Here is a 21,718-nt window from a genome sequence, read left to right as displayed (position 1 = left end):
CAAGCCGGTCTCCCACAATGCACCGCGCCTGAGACGATGGCGTGTTTACTTCGTTTGAGGCCGACCAGCGACCTATTTCACGCTGTTTTATTTAGTTCCAGATACTTATTTTATGTCTGGCAGTGTTTCGATCTAAAGATCTTTCGCGGATGATAATCCGTCTCCGTCGATAAAACAAGGATAGCATTAGAGGCCTCGGATAATTTTAAGCAAATGATTACAAGCCATTTTTATCAATGGATTTATCAAAGCCAACTGCAGCTTTTCCTGACATTCGAGTGTCGCTGAGTATGTACAGTTTTATACTTTCAGGCACACGAAAACTTCAGGAAATAAAACAAATCGAAAGTAATGCGACTTGCAGACAAGTGCAGCTGACACATTTAGTTTGTAGGTCAATAAATCCTGTTTTGAAGCTGCAACTGCAAGGCCATGTTCAAGGTCACGATAACAAATTTCTGTAATTTCCCCGTTTTCTGTTGGCTTTTTTAAAACTAAGAGACGACCGCTGAGAACAGTTCATCATTCATTCTGTGTATGTGCGCAAAATGATGCACTATAGATACAGAGCTTTTAATATATAGTTTTTACATATAGTATACATGCATTCTGCTATACAGTATAACTTTTCATACTTGTGAACACGTACCGTGCCGGCTATGTAAAATTGGCTGGGAGTGCTTGCATGTGCACTTAATTGTGTCAAGAAAAACAAAATGTCATGCGTGCACATATTGATATTCGATTGTAATGACTCCACTTAAATAGTGGAGTCCTCATGAATCTGTAATTGTGTACTTATCATCTCGTTCTCTGTGGATGAGAACTGCATGTAACCATTCATACACTTCGTTCAATGCTCAATAAACAAACACCTGGATTATGCGATCGAGATGGATGTTTTCAACGTCTCACAGACCGAGGTCAGACTTGAGTGCCTGCTGTGTCGTGCTTAACAATTTTCCTTTTCCTGACCATGGGTAATGTAGGTGCATGGCATGCTGACCCAGACAAGTCAATCGTGGGATCAGACGATTCTTTATTCATATCCATCGATACGCTATTATACTTATACACATTTTTTATTATGTGGACCAATGTCGATAACGTGCCGGACGAAGTCATAAAATGCCAAAATCCATTTTCCTGACTCTATTTGAATTTAAATGTCTGTTTCCGAAGCATACATTAAACATGCGGGGCTTAAGTGAAGTACAATTGAGCTTAATTACGGAAAAGTTAAGATCTTATTTTCCATGTACAGATCCCAAATTAAGCTGAATATTGACGAATGCAAGATGGCATTCGTACAAATTATTGCATGATACAACATATATAAGCACTGATCGATGCACACACGCTCTTGAGTCACATGAATCGGGGTATCAGGTGCTGCATGATGCACGTTTGTTACAGTTGGCTCACTGCAGGAATACTTCTAGAGCAACCATGCAGTTTGTTGAACTTTTTATAAAGATTATTTATGTTAGTATTATTATACGCTAGCTATTTAGCAAATGAAGATCTGTGTACCCGGCCCCACGTGCATCGCCTCTGAATTAAGGGTTAAGTGTATAATGATCGATCGACAGATACTCGACTGCGACACGGGCACACATGAGAGGACAGTTCAGACGCAAACACATGCACGAGCACTTACAGATGCATGTTAGACTACAATAATTACGACGACTCAGGATCTAGCGCATTTATTTTCTATAGGTGGCATCTAGTAGAACACATTTAAATAACAGTTTTTGATCGTTTTTTTTTCAGGTTAAATGCATTTGCCATATTATATACAGACCTTCAACAATTAATATAATATTATGACTATATTAAATACCTTTAAAGGTAAAGGTTCGTGAAATCCTCGCTAGATGCTTTTTTCATCTTCTTTCTCTCCAACTTCACTCTTTCACCCACCCCCAAGACATTTGTAGTTTGCAGACTGTACTATTGTTTCTGGTACTGCGCTCGATCTTTTGCTCAAGCGTATATATGGTGAGCTCAGCCGATTTGGGGAAATGCGCGTTTTATATAGTTATACAGGCAAATACTCAGCGATCAAGATTATAGGGATAGATGTGCAGCCTGTACTAAGAGACAACCAGAACATCATATAGATTGTTGTCCAAATATTGCACGCCATCTTGAAGATATGATTTCGTGTCAGTGAGCACGTTTCACCACTTCTTGACTGATCACCAAGGGTGATCGAGTTTTGATTTTTAAAGTAGAATGCATGCATTATGCTAATAAAAGACACTAAAGCCTAATAATCTGACGATTCTGACATATTCATTTAGAGAGAATTAAGCCTTTAAACATCGACGAACCTAGAAAGTGGTCAGGTCGTTGACGTGCATGTATACTTAATTGGGCGCGACTTTGTAGTCAACACTGTACACAGGTTGATTGAGGCGAGTATATAGATCGAGTTAAATTGGCGTCTCATGCGCTTATATATTTGACTCAATGGAATGTATTTCCCGAGTGTGCAATATATTTTTCCATGTTCTCGATATGTGTCCTCCCAAACCCACAGAGGGACTGCATGTGCGATGACTCCATCTTATACACTGTTTATATGGTATCTACATTCCTTTCATACCTTCACCCATTGCTCTAAGTTCTACTCTTGTACCTCATCTTTATGTTGTTGAGTGTGCCTATACGTACCTCACTGTCCACTGGCTGTTATCTTTCATTTATCATTATTCATCTGCGCAGAGAGTGCGATGTATCTTGGTCGTTATGCTGCGCGTTATGTTCCCATGATTATTATTACCCGTCAATATATAAATTGTTAAAGGCAAGCTGAAATAATAATAATAAAAAAAAACTTATTTGAAAAGACTCTCGGAATATTAAAAAAATTGTCGTTGATTTTGTGCTTAGGGTACTGGGATCAGCTCCAATCAAAAATGGTCTCTTGCTTTTCATGGGAATTTTTGTTCGTTTCTTTTAGTAAGACGCCTTTATGGTTTCCTGGACGCAGGAGGTTAGAGTAGCGTCCCCAACAACCAACAGAGGGCAGCTTTTCGTCGCCATGTTGGTTGCCACTAACAACTGCAACACTCCTGTAGCTCGTTACTCGTGTATCATTAGGTAGCTCGTCCGCAGCAGCGAGAAGTTTTGCTGGTAACGCATAATACAGAGTGGCCAAAATGGAAGAAGAAAAAGGATGTGATTCCCTTGAGCTTATTCGCATCATTGGTTTTAATGGTACGTGACTGTAAATATATATTCTTAACCAACACCTTGTAAATATCCACCCTTCTTTATGTTTATTCAATTTTTTCTAATGCTTAATTAATTCATTTATTTAGTTAATTTCGTTCCCTGAAAAAAGGGCGAGGGCTAAATGGAAAAAAAGCGCTCAGCTGCTTATTTTACCCCTCGTTAATAAAATATTGAATTGAATTGAATTGACAACATTATAATTTAGACTGACAGTTATATAGTTGATAAAAATGTCAGATCAGACCGTCGTATGACTGCTGCTTTAATTGTAGGCCATGCTTAAAAATATTTGATTACAACTTTAGTATGACGTTGAAAAAAAAACATGTAACCAGCATATTTTTTTATTAACACTCTTGAACTGAAAATGGTGAAAAGTGGTCAGGATCTATAGTATACTGCGCTTTTTCTTACTGTACCTGCTCTCAAACTTCTCGATCTGCTGCACAGCTAGCAGTCAGACTGGCATTATATATAACAATCTTGAATGATGAGGATGATGATGATGATGATGAATGCAAAGTCTGTAAAGCGCATATACCCTCACTTCTAAGGAGCATGCTCGCTGTCCATGTTTCGTTCTTGTTCTTAAACGCTATAATTAGCCTTTAAGAACAAGAGCGAAACATGGAAAGCATACGAGGGACTGAAAACAAACAAATGATATATGAACTATAAAAGAATAAACAACCATACTAAACAAAGAATAAAATCAAATACAGTAAACACAAAGAGGAACCAAATAGCAAGAGCTGAGATGAGTAACATAATATTGCTAAAGGAATTCATTGCCACCACAAGTCACATCTCAATACACGTACTGCACTAAAATTAAAGCACCAAAGAAAACTGACAACAATGCAAACACCAACACTATTTTATTTCGTTATAGTTAGGCTAGTTAGCATGAGTTTTCACAACTGCAGGAGCTGTATGTGTATCTGTAATAATTTACAAAAACACAATTAACATGATTTGAGTACTATGCATTAAACATCTGGTATAAAGAAGTAAAATAACATAAACTAACATATTTCCTTCAGAGTCTTCTTTTTAATCAGCAAATGAAATAGTATACTGCATATGGTAATTGACACACATCAGGATATGGAAATTTAGCAGATTTAGTTAATTAATTATGTGTCATTACTACTTTCTGTTATTCTGACACAGGCACAGTGAAATGTGGCTTGCAGATGCACAGAGACAACAAGCACTTACTGTATCCTTTGGGTTGCAATATCATCATTGAAGATGTAAGCACAGGAAAGCCAGAAAATGTTCTAGCTGCTCACTCAGATGTAGTAACCTGCCTTGCCATAGACAACACAGGCAACTACATTGCTAGTGGTCAGGTTACTTATATGGGCTTTAAGGTAAGCATATCTTCTACGAGGTACTTATTGTTAACTCTTCTGCCCAAAGGTCAAAGCTTAAAGGGCCTTAAGTATTCCAATTTGAAAGTGATTCTTTGTTTTCTGCAATTATATCTTGATTAAAAGCAATTTTTTCCTGATATTTTCTCTTATAAATTTTGTTCTGCTAAATGCTCTTCTTCTCCAAACCGGCTACTCGATATGCTGCTTGTTTTGTGGGTATATCCACTTTTTGCTTTTGCTTTTGCTTTCCCTGTTTACTTCATCTTACACGTACTTATCCCATTATACATTGAGCTTCCGCTGGGAAGGACGGGCATGTTATAAAGAAGCTATAATATTATTTTTACAATACACAGACATTGTAAGGTTTGTGATAAAGCAAATAAATTTAATGCTTTATTTATTATATGCTGAAATATCTTTTCACTTTGAGAATGTTTAGATCTTTTTTAAAGCATTCACAGCTAAATATGTAATTACTTTAGTGATCACATTTCAGGCAGCCATTGTGCTGTGGGACTATGAGACTAAAAAGCCAATCTGTGAGCTTTCTCTCCACAAAGTGAAGATAGAAGCTCTAGCCTTTACTCTAGACAGCAAGTACTTGATCTCACTTGGTGGTCGAGATGATGGCTCGTAGGTAGCAGATTCTATTCATTTTCTACTTTCAGAAGTCATCAAAACTAATAGCACACATGCATTATTTTTATGTTTAAGAGGAACATTATAGAGCTAGCATGGCAAAGCATTTTAAAGTTATAAAGTGTAAATATTGTCATATGTAATATTAATTGCATGGCATTTCATTTGTTAATCTTCTTATTTAGCTAGATATTTTTTTCACAACCATAGAACACAAAGGCAAGATGACAAATTTTACGATATTGAAAATAGTTCAGGTTTTTGTAAACAGCTTCATTGTTCTCCATATTATATCAAATGTTTAATCTCGTTGAAAATATCAGCTTGCTTATAGGAAAGAGGTGTTTGTAAGGTCTTCAAATAGGTCTATTGTACAAATGTTATAGAGGAATTGAAATAATGTTGCAGGGTTATAATATGGAATTTAGCAAAAAAAGAGGCCCTGTGTGGATCTTCAGCTCAGGTGGATAGTGCTGGAATTACACACTGCCTAGCATCCTCCAGAGCTCTGAATGATGTCTTTGTCACAGCTGGAAAGTAAGTTTCTGGATGTCCCTTGTTACAAATCTTTGCTGAGTCTAAAAAATTCTCTATTTGTGTGTGTATGCCATGTATTCAGTTTCTTGTACATGAGTGTTTGTTTCACATGTTATCAAATTACCATTCATCAATATTTCTGTTTTTACTCTAATGATGGAAGAGGAAGCATTAGTTGTAGTGAAGATAATTACAATGGCATAGTGGTAATCTTAGATGGTGTGATCCATCAGTTAAAATAGTGTGTCCTTTGACTTAGTGACACTTTGCGAGTTTGGCAGTTGGATGCACCAAACAGGAAGATCAGACCAACAGATGTTCAGCTGGGTGGAGGAATCAAGCGAGAAGTGATCTGCATTGAAGTAAGTCTTACACCTAATTCATCATTCAAATAAATTTACTTCATTAAAGACCAAACAGAACACAAAAGCATATTATGCTTTAATTACTCCATTCATAGCACTATCAATGCCTCATACTCAAAATGACAAAAAGGCAATTGTTTAGAAATTTAGTTAAAACACCATGGCTCACCTCTTCAGAAGAGCTGCAGCCAAAGTATAGGAGCTGATGTCAGCTTGGTGTGCAAGCCAGTTGCTTTTGCTTTATGCTATGGCATAGCTGACCAAGTGCATCTGGCAAAGGTCCTGAAAATATCAGCTGTTGAAAGTGCAATTGTATGAAATATTTTTGAACTGTTGCTAAATACAGATGACCTCATTTTTAATTATTTCCCAACTGATGCGTAGATTTTGTGCATCATATTATCTACACTACCTTAAACTAAGTTATACACAACTAGCACAATACATTGGAGTTTTAGGTGACATAAGAAAGAAGTTGTAAAAGAACAAAATTAAGGTTTCTGAGTAACACCTGAGATTTGTGTATACAACTGGTTGCCACATAATTGTTGGACAGGGTTGACTTTCTGTGTCATTTCTGACCCATGTCAGTTTTCAGTTAACCCCCTCCCACTTGTCAGTCAACACTTCAAACAAGGACAATTACATAGCCTTTTTCACACTGATACTGTGTGCTGCCAGGGAGTCTCATACAATTTATTTCTTTTTCAAAATGCATACTTATAAATGATATAATATCAACAGGTGGAAATAAGATACTTAAACTTATAGAATAGATATGCTTTGCCAATATATGTATCTATAAAAAATACCATTTACAATGGGAACCAAAGTATATCTAGATATACATATCTGTGGTATGGTCTTGAAATGTATTGTTGTTGTTAATGTACTAAATTAAACTTTTGCTTGAAATTTTGAATTTTGTTACATGTTTAACAGCTTTAGTAAATCATTTAAATGGTAACAGAGGTATGACAAAGAGTTTTTAATGGAGACACAGTAGAATGTCGCTCAAGCATGATATGTATATCTGTTACATTCCCCTGTCTATTTAAATTAATTAGTAAGTGTATTAGCAGACCGATACTATGGACTGGAATATGACAATGCCAAGACATCTGGATATGACGTACATTACTGTCAAATTTAGTATAAACAGAAAAATCGCTTAAGTTAGTGCTCATCAGTGAAGTTTCCTGCCATAACATTTTACATTCATGTTGTTCCCTTTCACAGGTGGTGGATCATTTATTTGAACCAGGATACGTTTTTTGTGGAACCACCTCAGGAGACATTCTTGGGATCAACATGAAGTCATGCTTCCTTCAATTTTTGGTGCCACATAAGGAGAGGTTCAGCCTTGGTGTATCTGCTTTGTCATTTATTGCTGCACAGGACTGTCACACACTGGAATTCTTGCTTGGTACAGGGGATGGATTGCTGGGTCGTTATGAAATCAAGATTTCTCGTGACAAGAAAGACAAAATTGTAGCTACGCTCAAACACAAAGCTGGTTTGCAGTTCGTATTATTTATCTTAAATTTCTTTTTATTTTTTGTTTATAACACTACTTCTTTAGTAAATCAAGTTGGTACCTAACTGATGCAGGATGCATGCAAAGAAAGCTCATGCTAATTATAAACATCAGTGCAATGTTTGTAAAGGCTTATAAAGCATCCATACTTGAATTTATACTTGTCACTGAATTACTGTTTGGGTAATACACTCTGAGTGGATTATTCTACACACAAAATACGCTGTTTACAATGCTCATGAGCACTCTCTGATATCAGTGTGTAGAAATTGTAAGTGAGCACATCCATTTGCAGGCATATTTTTCTGTTTTAACCTGCCTTTTGAGTTACTTCCTCATGTGATCTTTAAGAAATTTAGAATGTTCCAAGTTTATATTTATATTTTAATTAATAGGATTAGTTGCATGATATGTATTATAATATTTTGTATTTGTTGTGCATTATCCACATAAACAGCTAGTTCACTCTATGTGCAGTCTGCTCAAGCAATTCACAGTGACAATTGACTGTAAAACAATCAACTGGAGCCTGTTATCCCCCCAAAATGTTGTTCCTGTAATGAAGGCTTAACAGTCTATAGGGCTCCATTGTCATAGTTCTTGCATTTAAGATTCACAAGATCCTGACACCGATAAATTAATGAACAGAGATCAAAACAAAAAAAAAATTAAGAAATTTTTTTTCATCGATATGAAATAGATTTCACCTTTTTATGTTCATAGATGAAATTATTATAAGTTCTCAACTTCTTTTGTTTCACATTGAAGGCCATGGCAAGACGAAAAAAAGTCTGGGCAAAAGAGTGCCATAAACTCTATTGCAAAAAGAGGCAAGGGCCACATGGTATGCATTGTACATTCTATTTTTTCAATAACATCAAATATAAATAAATGTGTTTTTTTTATTTTCTAAAGATGGTTCAGGTGTTGTAATGTCTTAGGACTTTTATTAGGGTTAGGATAAAATAGGGTTAGGATAAAATAGTTTTCAGGACTTGTATTCATGGATGCTGGCAATTTACCCTGGGGTAAAATTTTACTAATCAAGTTACCTACCTGACTGGAATAGTGACAAATCCCAAAGATGTTTGTCATTGTGCTTGCATTTTTGGGTCAGAGGGTGAGGCATACAAGTTATGTTTAAAACAACGAAAAGAAATAAAAAATAATAATACAGCAATTGAGCTACCAAAAGTCAAATTTATTAAGTGATGTTCCTTTAGGAAATATGTTAATTTGGAAACAAAAGAATAGCAGAGAAAGTTGATTATTGCAAAGTTTAGTTTCATTAATTGTTTTATTTTGAAATAAACGGAAATTATTTTTATTAAACAGTTCTATGCTATATAATATCTATCCTGTTTATTTGTTAAGTCTAGAAAAATTCAGAATTCACTTCGCAATCTCCATCATATTTACTCTGGATGAGAGAAAGTTATTGGAAAAGACACCGCCAACAATTCAAAACAATAAATTGGTGCCCAAGCTACAAAATAAGTGAATATAAACATTTCATGAATTAACAGACCTACAATGAAGTAAACAGCAATTTTTTAATATATTTTTTTACTCAGTTAACACCTCATTAATCAACAAGCTTTTCTTATGATTCACTGCATTCATATCATTTTATTTTTAATTTCTTGCAGTTCTTTGTTGGAACAGAGAACTCTCAGGTCTACAGATTCAATTTTGCTGAACTGAAGGCTGAGCTGATAAAGACTTGTCACTGGAGTCAAGTCAACGACATTGCTTTTCCAAAGTCAGTTCAAGACTTGACAGCAGTCTTGATCCCAAAAGAAGCCAAAAATATTGATAAATGTACTTGAGTATCTGTATACCCATAGCAGTACTTTTAAAAAAGCAATTTTAAGTGTTAAGTAATGAACTTTTGTTGTGTGTCTTGTATGTAAAATTTCCCCTGTCTTATTTTCAGTGGGTTCTCTGAAGTTGTGGTAACATGTCAGGAAGAAGAAATAAGGGTGTGGCACCTGACAACGGGCACAGAGCTGAGGCGCTATACTGTAGCAAACATGACCTGCAATGCCTTGTGCATTGACAAAAGTGGCAAACTGATTTTCACAGGTAAGACTACTTGTGTTGCCGATAGCAACACGGTGATTTCCAAGGTTATATCCAGGTGGGAATAGTAGATGGGATACTTCAGTATATGATAATGCATCCATAATATAATTATTGTAACCCTTCAATCTGTATGGGATGTCATTGAAAATTTGGATCTTTGGACTAGTTATCAGTGCTTCAAGACTTACCCAAAATGACACTTGGATGTTCGTTTAACCTGAGACATATTAATTTCTACAAAGTCCAGGTCCTCTAGCTGTTTGGTGAAGGTCCAGTGGACACCGGTGTTGTTGTCTTGCGCATAATCCACACTATGACCATGATGAAGATTGTTGGTGATAATATGCAACTCTCTCTTACACCAGTCTTCATTACCAAAGGTTTAGTGAGTTTGCCATTGTGAATAACCTGGCAGGACGAGTCTTCGTACAACCCCTGAATAATGTTTATGAGCTTAGGTGGAATGCCATAGTGGATCATCAGTCTCCAGATGAGGTTCCTGTCTACGCTGTCAAATGCCCTCTCAAATCCACAAAAGTTATATGGAGGGAGGACTGCCACTTGATAGACTGCTCAATGATGGTGGCAATGTGGTCAGTGCATGACCTATCCTGGCGAAACCCTGCTTGTTCTGGTCTCAGTCTCTTGTCTCGTACCTTCTTCAGTCTCTCTAGAATTACCCTTGATAGGACTTTACTTGGGATGGACAGCAGCATGATTCCCCGCCAGTTGTTGCACTGAGAGAGGTCTCCTTTCTTTGGCAACTTGACCAGGTGGCCTAGTTTCCAATCTGTTGGTACTAGCTCTTGTTCCCAGATCTTGTGTAGGAGGGGATATAAAATTGTTGCTATTTTTTCTGGGTCTGCCTTTAATGCTTCTGGGGGGTATGCCATCCGGGCCTGCTGCTTTGCCACTTTTCATGCTTTTGATTGGTTTTATTTCTTTATCTTCAAACATTAGTGTAAATAAATTTTTTATTTCTTTGGTAGTCTTTTAATAACCAATTTTCTAAACAATTCTAACACAAATTATTTTTTTTCTGCATACAGCCTGGAATGATGGAAGAGTACGTGTTTTAGGCTTTGGAAAGAATCCAAAAACTAAACAGTTGGAAATGGTGGAAAAGTTTGTGATTCGAGATGCTCATAATAAAGGAGTAACAGCCATTGCTGTCACAAACTGTGGCACCAAGCTCATCACTGGTGGAGGAGAGGGGCAGGTTGGTGAAATGAAATATAGAAGTAATAAAATTTTTTGTTAGTGCATGATTCAAAATGAGAATCTACCTTTACTTGTAAAATATTTTACGTTTTTTTTCTGTTAATGTAAAAATGTTTCTTATTTTCTGTGTGGTCATTGCACTGCACGTTAATCTTTTTGATCATTTGGTCATAGTCATAAAGAATCATAGCAGACTTGTCTGTCATCCATCAGGTACGTGTATGGAAACTAAGCACAGACCTAGAGACAGGCATTGCAGCAAGAGCAGACCTGGTGGAAAACATGAAAGAACATAAGGGATCTGTTACAGCCATTCAGGTTCACCCTGAAGACAAAGAGTGTGTAACTGCAAGTACAGATGGATCTACTATTGTGTGGGACCTTAAGTGAGTGCATTTGTGAATGTTGTTAATACTTGTCAATTTTCGGAGATTCTGCTCTGTCTAGGGCTGTATGTGCCTGTGCACAGATGCAGACCTGTTTTATTATAATTCTGAGGTACCAATCATTAATTATGACTATTCAGCATTTTGTTTATTGTTACTAATTTTGCTTTCATGTTAGCAAGTTTACTAAGTAATCTTGATTCATGTGTTTATATGGCATCTGAATGTTATTGGATTTGCTGTCTGCAGTACTTGCTCCAGAAAGCAGATCTTCCTGGCAAACACTTTATTTAAATGTGTTTGCTATGGTGCCAAAGGCATCCATATACTCACAAGTGGCACTGACCGCAAAGTGGCATTCTGGGATAAAACTGATGGCATACTGTTGCGGGAACTAGAGGGATCGAAAGGTGCAATCAATGCCATGGATATCAGTTGTGATGGCACCATTTATGTCACTGGTGGCGAGCAGAAGCTTCTTAAGGTGCTGCATTTAAAACCTTTTACATGATCTCATATAGTAAGGTGTTCACAAAATGTTAGGAGATAGTTTAGCTGTTTTCATGCATGAAATGAAAGTAGTTTTCTCATATTATGTAATGATTCCTTATACAAGGATGCAGAATTCTTTGCCATTAAAAGTATTATTATTAAAGGATGCATTCTTCTCAGCTTTTTTCATATGCTACTGGTTTTATGTGAAATTATTTATAGAATTTTAAAGCAATATCTGAAGGCCAGGAAGAATAAATTTAAAATATAAAAGTAGTAGATGATGTGAGCACATACAAAGAATTATGAATGTATATTGTAAATATTTATGAAAGCTACGATTAATACTGTAGCATTTGGGTGCTTGTGGTCAATCACATCTATGCTTAGTTTGTTAGTCATTTAAATTTTACAGTCTTTTATATTGTACATTTCAACTTTGCCTCTTTGCAACATTTGGAAGTATTCTCATAAAACAGCTAACATATGCAATATTCTTTCCAACATTTTTGACAACTCATTTTTCCTCTTATTATTATATTACCAATCGTTGACACGTGATATATATTAGCAACATGAAATATTAACTAGTAATTGATTCTTGTTAACAAACCTACAGGTGGCAACGTATGAAGAAGGAACCACCACACATGTTGGTGTTGGACATAGTGAAGCCATCACGAAGGTTCGCATCTGTCCTACCTTGAAGTATATTGTCAGTTGTGGAACAGATGGGGCTATACATGTCTGGAGATACCCATACTGACTGAGAAACAATCATATCAGGTCATTTTCATCTTAACACAACTTAAAGATAGAAATATGGTCGTCAGGTTGAGGATGAACAATCCATATGTAAATATGAAAGAATGTGAATGAAAAGAAAATGTGTACATTGATGGTGACAACAGACTTCAGCCATTACATGATGCACATATAATGTTTAGTTTAATACAGTGTCCATTAAAAAAAAAGTGAAGTGAAAGAAAACTTCAGTATATTTGGACAAACAGGAAAAAACACGCACACTTGTCATGAAAAAAAGCCAGGCACTTTTTAGCTTGTTTCACAGGTGACGATGTACTGTAGCATGAATAATTGACCAATTAGAGGCATAAACTTTTGGGTGAATCTGCAACCTTTTATGTCCTCAATTATTTCTCAATATTGTTTTGGAATATTATGTTTTCTGGTGTCATTTGTCCTACAGAAGTTTGTAATATATCAGATTCTCAAGTGCAGGTTTCATTCACGTCGACATTGTACCACCATGTTATCATATTTTTGCCACGCTATTTGTCATTCGAAGATTTTTTTTGTATTTTACACATCGGTAACCATTTATGTTGTAGCTTGATGAACTTGTAACTCATGATTGTGAAACTCATGTCAACGTAGCAGTATTTCACTTCAAGTTACTAAGCATACCAAAATACATGCTTTGAATGAATTTTGTTGGTAGAAATATGTGGTCACATTATATTTATTTTCAAAATGACAATATTCAACCACCTATTCTTTTTCTTGGTTAAGGTTAATAAATCTGATCTGCTTGAGATACCTGTACTGGTCTGCCTCAGATATTAAATTATATTTGAATCTTTTTACTATAAATCTTTACTTTCTGACCAGGTGGTAAGTTATAAAGCAGGTTTCAGTGATATAAATAGGCAAGTGCTTATTTAGGTGTCTGCAAGTTTTTGCAGCTTGATTAAACAAAAATAACTTTGAAATCTAATGAAGGTTACAAGATAGCTATGATATGCTGCCGTCTTCACGTTGTCACCCTTGTGTACCTGTCTGAGGTACTGACACCTTACCAGCCAAGTCAGTCTTTTCGATCTGCTTATGTTGACCTCTCAATACCATACATCAGACGGGAGAAATTTGGCAGATGCTTCTTCTTTCTTGGCCTCACTGTCTCAATTTCTCTGCCCATTTCTTGTTTAACTTTATCAATGTTCAGAGCCTTCAAGTCCACTTCTTTAAGAAAAACCTTTCATACTACAATGAACTCTTATATGTACTCCTTAATTCCTCTGTTTGTCCACCTTGCACTTCATTCATGATAACCGAAGTATCATCTGTTTACTATTGCTTGTATTTAATGTTGTTTGGTTAACTATCAATTTGTTAATAATTTTTTGTGCCCAGTGCACTAAGCTTGCCTCCACATGGGGAAATGTGTTCTACAAATTCAATTATTATTATTGTTGAGAAGTCAATATTATAAAGCATACCTCTTTAGTTTGCTATTTCCAGATTTGAGGTGTGTTATCATCATTGCTTAGTTCATTATAATATTTTTGCAAAACCATTGGTATTGGGAAATGAAAACTATTCTACCCTTTTTTGGGTGAGCCAACAAACAACTTTACAAACATCAGGCAACACTGAAGTATCATGGATTCATGTTTATCAGCCACATTACAGGAAACTTTTACAAGTAGTACTTGTAGCACAATCTAGCCAGACTTTGCATAAAAAAAAAACAAAAACAAAAACAAAAACAAAAAACACCACAGGTACTGTTTGTTAAAAAAAAATGTTGAAGCTGGAACCATGAGATGCTGTCTGTTTATGTCAGCTCCAAACAATAATAAATTTTTAAAATGTGCATAATGTTCTAAGCCAAGTAAAAACAGGTTTTTCTTCCAGCTGTATTCAGCTAATAGGTTAATACTTTGATGCCTTTAAGAGCTTTAGTAATAATCTATGATTAATCTTTGTTAGCATTTTATTTCACTGTTAGGTTAGTATATTGTGACATACACAAACTTAATTTTACATGCTTTTTTTCAGTCTCCCATGGTAAAACACTTTATTTATAATCACATACACTATGAAATAAGCAAGCAGGGCTTGACACAACAGTAACCCGAAGGGAGCATCAGGTCTTTTATGTGGACAGTTTTATCCATGAGCATCACACAATAATTATTATTTACATCATATACATCTATACAATGATGGAATGATGTATGTGTGAAGTGATTAGTCTATCAAGATAATCAGGTTGTAATGTCACTGAAAAGCTGGAGACAAAATCCAATATAAATCACCAAAGACTATGGTGATTGCGTGAAGCCTTCAACCCCAAGCTTGAGTTCGACAATAGTAAATGACTAGCTTGCCGTCGCTTCCAAAACACTGAAATCAAACCAGAACAGAGATAAGTGGGGGAGGGGGAGGATGTTAGTGGATTTTTTTGTGACGCGTACTGTATAGAATGATAATATTCTGAAGGACCCGTAACAGTGTATTATTTTACTTCCCACAACACTACACCTGAACGTTTAAAGAGACTGCTTAAAAAAAAAGTCAGAAAACTACTTTATCAATTTCACAACCCTTCAAGGCACTTGTAATACTGAAATAGCATTAACAGGAGAGGAAGGCAAACAGGAAAGAGATTACCTGATGACTGCTTTCACCTTGCAAAATACGAGCATCTACTAATCTACTTACATCAAAAAGTGTTCCAATGTCTGTGTCTGGTGCAGGAGAAAAGGACTGGTTGACATATACAAACTGGAAATGAAAGCATTTAGTGATAGAACACAACAGTGATTAAGGCATGAAAAGAAGTTTAATTTCTGACACTCAAACTGAAAATTACTGACCAAGCTAAAAATAAAAACCTGGTCCAGTTTGTGGACTTTTACAAAAATCTAAATTGTAATCTGTTGTTGTAAACAACTAATGCAGGGCTGGTACTGTGCTATTGTGCACCCTAGGTGAAATACACATACTGCACCCTTTCACTCCCCATATCCCGACTATAAACTCATCTTTTTGAAAGTGACCTCAGTTATTAGAATGCATATCACTAACTAGGCCAGAAAAAGACTGGTTTACCTGCCAATTATCATGTCTCAAACTTTCGCTTTGTTAGCAATGATAATAACAATGAAATGATAATAAACTGCTGTTTATAACGTGCATTCTGACACAAATAATAAGTAATAATTATAAAAATAACTTACAACTGAGTCTTCTGTCTCTGTTCGTATACACTTTCTAATAAATTCAGCTATCCAACTGATTTTTTTGTGCCTATCAACTGTCCACTTTTTCTTTTTTAAAATAGGTGCATTTCCAGCTGGCTTTAACAGGACATCAACTGGAAAATAAACGATAGTTTGTTACTTTCAATAATGTGGCTTCACATAATGCATAATAACTATGTAACAAACAGACCACCTGTAAAACTTCTCACATTGGTCTAGCTATTGGCAATGTACAAGAGACACTATGGCGGCCCTTTGCTCCTCAAGGAGTTATAAGGAATAAACTAAACTAAGAGACACTAGGATGCAACTTCCATGGTGACCTTTTTGTGCTCGATAAGCTATTTGCATTGAAGAGATGACAGGCACTTTGGGACAAAATTTTACAGTATGCCAACTGTTTGTCTTCATGGCAAGAACAAAAAATTTGTTAATTAAAACTGAACAAAAGATATGCTAGAAAAGATTCATTTTGTGCATTGTTAAATTGTTCAAGCATTGGAAGTTCGTGCAAAAACCTTTGCTTAGTTTAGGTGAAGAAGGCACTGCTGAAGATGTTGGAGGTGGCGTATCTTTGCCTGGGCTGCCAGGTTCGTGAGTTTCTTCCCTCTGAGCATCCTGTTTGCCCATGTCTTGAGGTTCAGCAGAAGCACAGACTTCTGCTCTGTCCGTTGACATAACCTTATGCTTTTTCTCGAATCACTTGATAAAAACTGAAAAGAAAGAAGTTTTTTGATCACTTGTTCATTTTTTTGTTTTTCAACAATCTAGAGCAAGAGTGTGAGGAGGGAATGAATAGAGAGGGAGCTTGCATGAGGTGGAAAAGGGTTGTGTGTTAGAGTGCGAGTGAGAGAGAGAGACAGCCTGCTGAGAAAAAGAGCTGAACTTTAAAGTTTCAGCTATTAAATTACAACGTATTGACACTGATTTTGGATTCCAGTTGAATATAAATTAAATTCAAAATACACTTTAAATGCTTATACAAGAACCAACAGACTAACATTTTCTTCATGCTTTAAATACAATAATAATGTAAACAGGTGACTGAACAAGATTTATGTTAGTGCTAAACATCGGCAGCTCTAAGATTTAATTCAATGGGTCTCCTTTTTGATGACAACCATTAACAACCAAGGGGCACAACATAACATCCTAAAGGGTTTCATAACTCCTGAAGTTTATGTATGCTTTCTAGATGAAAAGAACCCAGCTGCTGGTGAACCATTCCTGAAAAGATTTTTTAAATATGATGTCAGAGATTAAATATCTGCCATTTGATCTTGTTTTGGTGGACCAAAATGTTAAAAACAGGAGACCGCAGGTCCTGCAGAGTATTTTGGCACAGGTTTATATTCTGTGGCCTGGTGTCCTTTCTGCAAGACCTTGCAGCAATTCAAAACAATACTGCAATAAAGCTTCACCAAATCTTGCTTCTTGAAAACAGCCCATGCCATATTCTTATTACATGTGTGAGCAAAGTATTCCCATTTAAGCTGTTCTCTACACAAATTTAGCTTTTGTATTCCAAGTTTTCATTGTCAGATTTGTCCTAAAGTTGGAAATCAGAACTAGCCATTAAAACTTTAGTTGTAATAGCCAATAATATAAAAGGAATGCAAATTACTGGGCATACTGGAATAAGATGTTAATTATAAAAAGCTTAAAAAAGGGAAATTAAATGTTATTCCTGTATAAAATGCATAAAATAAAGGCATCAATAACAGCAGTTGGGAGTTCTAAGAGGCATGTAGCTCTCAGTATCAATACAGCAGAAACCATGAATCATATTTTATTCATATGAGCCATGAACTTATGAATCATCTTCCATAAGAATTGGGACCCATTCCCTTCACATTTTCTGCCAGCAATTTGGGCTAAATCATTTCAAATGACATCCTTGGACCATCATGAAACTGTTGTTCTTGAGGTATGACCACAGGTCCTGCATATACAGGTGCAACTGACTGCTTGTCAATGTAATACAGTTGAAGGAGCATCTGATAAGACCGTGCAGCTGGTTATACTTGTTAACTACTTTCACAGAATGCTGAGAGAGCTTGCAATTTGAGTAAAGTAATAAAGTGAAATCGAAACAACAACAATGTCGATCACTCTCACTGATGAAGAAAGAACAGTCTCCAAAAGCTGATGGCGGTATACAATAAGTTATGGTGGATTTTACAGAACAGGTAATTATAATTATCACTGAAGAGTTGAAAATTATGACTAGTCAATGAATACGCCTACCCTTTGTTGTTACTACTGTTGCAGATATAACTCAGGCCGGAAATATTGTTCCTTTATTTCGCCATTGGTTAGACTTACTTCCCCTTTCCTACAAAAAATGTCAACAACTTTTTACTTGCTTCTTCTCGCAGTTTTCTTTCAGCTACAGTTATCAGTGTGTAACGACGTTATTGTGCGTCTAACACGAAAACTTTCGAGTGAAGGTTTTCACAGGTCGAATTTTCTTTTTATATACATCTTGAATTTAGGGAAATACACGACCCTTTTAGAGTAAAGTGACAGTTCGCGCTCATGCTTGAGTGTAATTAGATGAGAGGTTGTTTGAAAGAAAGACTAGCAGAAGCATAAGGAACAAAACTGTATTTATCGATGTAAACGTCGTTTTTAAATTGTCACATCATCACCTAAAGTAATGTTATCTGTCCAGGGACCTGAAGACAACACTCATTATAGAAAAAAATGATATCGAGACAGAAAATAATGCCTGCAGTGTGCTTTTGATTGAAAGTTTGCCATCTGGTTTGTATGTTGACGCATTCCAGCTCGAATCACACGCAAAAATGGGTGGACCTAAGGTAAGGTCATACGTATATTAGAAAGACATTAGTGTTTTAATGATACTGCCACAGGCGATTTGCTGTTGAGTTACATTTTTATTAAAGTCCACAATAATGTTAATAAATATTTAAATTTCTTTTTCAAAGCACTTTTCACTTATACGTAACCAGATGTGTATCTGTTTTTTTAACAAATCATAGTGATGTTATAATTTTTGCATATGATACTAAGATGGAGATTTAGTTTGCTACATTTTCTGTTCAATATGTAAGTATTTTCAAAATAATCATGATTATGCTGTTGCAGTCATCAGTGTCAATGCACATGAATTCTAATTTTTTGCCTATCATGTTGTATTTTCTAGGTTCTTACTGACATGCCTGTTGACACTGAAGCCCCAGAATATTTGTCTGGTCAGCACGAACTGTATGTTTTTGCAACCATACCACCAGAAAAGCTGGTCTCATCTGAAGTGATGGTCACCATATCTCTGCCTGTACATGCTCGCTATCATAAACCTAGCATAGATGTGGATAAAATATATGTTCCAATTGTTATGTATCATCCACGAGTTTTACTAAACTGTTCAAAACAAGGTTTGTTGCATCTTCTTTTGCTTACTACCACATTCTATTGCAGTGTAATACATTAGTAATTTATAGAGAAATGATTGATGGAGTGTATAATTCTCTTCTTTCATTCCATTTGTTACCTTACAAACACATTGACTGAACACAGAACTAGGCTAAAGGATGCAGGCAATATAGGGCTCCACTACCAGTAGTTTAACAACAAGCACACGACCTGGAGTTAAAAGCAAAATGGGGTGTGACTTGATGGAGATAGTCTCTGAAGGTTGCAGACAGTGTGACGATTTTGAAAAGCACATTAATAAAGAGGGCAAGTTTACACTACCAAGATACAAAATAGGTATGAACCCTTTTTCGAAATGCAGGTAATTGTTGATGTTCGAAACAACAGTGTCACTTAAGGAATAATCATCATTTAATAGAATTAAGCACAGTCGCTTAAAAATAATTTTTTTGCTTAAGTTAACCTCTAAATGTACAAAAAGTTTGCATGTATTGTACATATATCTTACAGAGTCAAGGAAGGTAGAGGCACCTTGTGATGACCAGAATATGTCTGTCTGTTCCTGGGCAGAAGTAACTTACAGAAGCGTGAGTACTAACTGCTGACATGTTTGTCTCATAACTCCTGCATGTACCTGCCTTCTCGCGTAAACCAAGCTCAACACAAAGCTGAAAGCTGCTTTACTAGAGATATGACATCTCTTGAAGTCTTGAATTTTCACAAATTATTATTGTTGACATTTCTCAGGAGTTAAGCATTTGTTTCAGATTTTCATTTTGCATTGTTGTTTCCATTTGTTGTCTTTATGGTGCTCATGAATGTTAATCATGAGGGACTGTGTTTCAAAGAATTGCTCTTGTGCATTTACAAGGGATCCTATTGTCATTGTTGTCATAGAATATCCATTCATGCTTTATATGAACTTTTGTGCCAATGCATATGAAACATTTGGTATGCAAATATATCAGGTGTAGTTTAAAAGGATATCTGCTATGCAGACTTCTGTGTATGTGACCTTACCCAGCCAAATTAGATTTTGCTGATCAAATTTCAGGCTGGTTTGTTGAAGCAGAACCTTGTAGTTTAAATAGCAGGTTACAATGTCAGAAATTCCATGTTGCAGCAGAAAACTGAACAGCTGGAGTTTGAATAGCAAGATTAGAAAGACTTAAATTATTGGTTATTGCTCCTGTGTGCTGTTGCCTGGAATGGCAGTCTTTCTTACAGAAATTCACAGGGAGAATTAACAGTAGTCACAATATACTATGATAATCAGTTAGAGGTGTGTGTGTGTGTGTGTGTGACATTTGTATTTTTCTTCGAGCCAGCCACTAAACCAAAGCAGCTGGTCCGTAAATAGCTGCTGCTTCACCATTTTAGGGACTATAGTAACCCGTTAAATGTTTCTGTTACAGGATTCTCATTTTGTGGAGTTTCAAGTCCCAGTTGGTTATGTGTATGACACTCGAGTTGTTGTCTTTGGAACCAGTGTAGTTATAATACTAGGTTGCTCTTTTCTTTTGTATATTATAGCGTTCTTTGACAATTGGAAAATAAAGGCTAAAGAATCTTAGGAAACCACAGCAGACATTATTGTTGTCCTCAGGAAAAGAAGTATTTAAAATGAATGTATTTTCATTGGCTGCTGGTGTTTTTTTCTTGTTCATTGATTATAAGCTGTGAGAATATTCTACCGTTGTGAATATTTTCATCAAAGTAATGGCAGAATGCGCAATACACATCACAGTGCTGAAACAAATAATTTCCAAATGTGGTTTTCATCTCATTGGTGCTTTACTGTATATTTTTGCGAAGAAGTTATAATGATGAATAGGAGCTGTAAACTGATGAGCAGAATGCAACTTGTAGACTTTTTTTGTAGTGGGTGGGTTGGAAAAGCTGATGCTTGAGGTCCTCTACGAGCCTTACATGGAGGCATGGTCTTATGAGTGGTTTGTTGCTAAATAATTGTCACCAGCTGTCGGCCATCCGGATCTTCATGTGACAGCTGCCTCAAGCAATTGCTGAGCAATAACAGGCTAGGGATGATGATATTTGTGTATTTTAAATCCTTGGTGTACATTGAACCAGAGATAGACTGAAAATACACACTCCAAACTATGTGAGTTGCTTCATCCTTTTATTTTAAAAGAAAAAACATGATAAGCTTAATTTTAATTTTCGGTGAGAACTCTGTTGTCCACTGTAGGAAACAAATGCTATAATTTTGTACCAAGTTATTATGAGGAAAAAAGTCTTTACCAGGAAAAAGTGCTAATTTCAGGTATGTATTATTGCTTTTGCGGAGGAAAGGGGTTGGGCAACAGTTCAAAATACACAATTTCTACATGGCTTTGTGTGTGTATATATATGAATGTGTGTCCGAATGTGCATCCAGGTAAGAAACAGTGGTATTGCC

At 36.0% G+C, this 21,718-nt stretch overlaps 3 protein-coding genes across 3 annotated transcripts; 2 read left to right on the top strand and 1 right to left on the bottom strand.

Annotated features, from left to right (window-relative positions):
• Positions 1-150: 150 nt before the first annotated feature.
• LOC112557760 (cilia- and flagella-associated protein 52-like) lies at positions 151-13,493 on the top strand. The gene is made up of 14 exons (XM_025227790.1): positions 151-288; positions 2,972-3,228; positions 4,420-4,622; positions 5,125-5,261; positions 5,676-5,804; positions 6,064-6,166; positions 7,409-7,692; positions 8,475-8,550; positions 9,356-9,468; positions 9,643-9,791; positions 10,841-11,010; positions 11,226-11,398; positions 11,648-11,882; positions 12,510-13,493. The coding sequence occupies exons 2-14, from the start codon at positions 3,171-3,173 to the stop codon at positions 12,654-12,656; spliced, it is 1,977 nt and encodes a 658-aa protein (XP_025083575.1). The 5' UTR covers positions 151-288; positions 2,972-3,170; the 3' UTR covers positions 12,657-13,493.
• Positions 13,494-14,289: 796 nt separating this feature from the next.
• LOC112557985 (autophagy protein 12-like) lies at positions 14,290-18,270 on the bottom strand. Its single transcript, XM_025228165.1, has 5 exons — positions 18,148-18,270; positions 16,419-16,613; positions 15,877-16,013; positions 15,359-15,421; positions 14,290-15,040 (listed from the first exon to the last, which is right to left on the bottom strand). Exons 2-5 carry the CDS (start codon positions 16,576-16,578, stop codon positions 14,981-14,983), a joined length of 420 nt encoding a protein of 139 aa, XP_025083950.1. The 5' UTR covers positions 16,579-16,613; positions 18,148-18,270; the 3' UTR covers positions 14,290-14,980.
• On the top strand, positions 18,202-21,652 carry LOC112557968 (phosphatidylinositol-glycan biosynthesis class X protein-like). The gene is made up of 5 exons (XM_025228145.1): positions 18,202-18,360; positions 18,575-18,722; positions 19,070-19,301; positions 19,810-19,886; positions 20,715-21,652. The coding sequence occupies exons 1-5, from the start codon at positions 18,245-18,247 to the stop codon at positions 20,871-20,873; spliced, it is 732 nt and encodes a 243-aa protein (XP_025083930.1). The 5' UTR covers positions 18,202-18,244; the 3' UTR covers positions 20,874-21,652.
• Positions 21,653-21,718: the final 66 nt, after the last annotated feature.

The sequence above is a fragment of the Pomacea canaliculata genome, linkage group LG1 (genome assembly GCF_003073045.1).
Source record: "Pomacea canaliculata isolate SZHN2017 linkage group LG1, ASM307304v1, whole genome shotgun sequence".
Lineage (NCBI taxonomy): Eukaryota > Metazoa > Mollusca > Gastropoda > Architaenioglossa > Ampullariidae > Pomacea > Pomacea canaliculata.
The sequence above is the reverse complement of the archived record's forward strand: the minus strand, read 5'-3'. Positions and strand labels throughout refer to the sequence as shown.

Excerpts from the sequence above, each read along its gene's own strand:
- LOC112557985 (XM_025228165.1), bottom strand. The coding sequence starts at position 16,578 with ATGTCAACGGACAGAGCAGAAGTCTGTGCTTCTGCTGAACCTCAAGAC. Across the intron at positions 16,014-16,418 it reads TTCACCTAAACTAAGCAAAG|TTGATGTCCTGTTAAAGCCA; the intron begins GTTTTTGCACGA and ends TTTATTTTCCAG. Across the intron at positions 15,422-15,876 it reads CAGAGACAGAAGACTCAGTT|TTTGTATATGTCAACCAGTC; the intron begins GTAAGTTATTTT and ends TTTCATTTCCAG.
- LOC112557968 (XM_025228145.1), top strand. The coding sequence starts at position 18,245 with ATGTCAACAACTTTTTACTTGCTTCTTCTCGCAGTTTTCTTTCAGCTA. Across the intron at positions 18,361-18,574 it reads TCGAGTGAAGGTTTTCACAG|GGACCTGAAGACAACACTCA; the intron begins GTCGAATTTTCT and ends TTATCTGTCCAG. Across the intron at positions 19,302-19,809 it reads ACTAAACTGTTCAAAACAAG|AGTCAAGGAAGGTAGAGGCA; the intron begins GTTTGTTGCATC and ends TATATCTTACAG.
- LOC112557760 (XM_025227790.1), top strand. The coding sequence starts at position 3,171 with ATGGAAGAAGAAAAAGGATGTGATTCCCTTGAGCTTATTCGCATCATT. Across the intron at positions 6,167-7,408 it reads GAGAAGTGATCTGCATTGAA|GTGGTGGATCATTTATTTGA; the intron begins GTAAGTCTTACA and ends TCCCTTTCACAG. Across the intron at positions 8,551-9,355 it reads AAAGAGGCAAGGGCCACATG|TTCTTTGTTGGAACAGAGAA; the intron begins GTATGCATTGTA and ends AATTTCTTGCAG.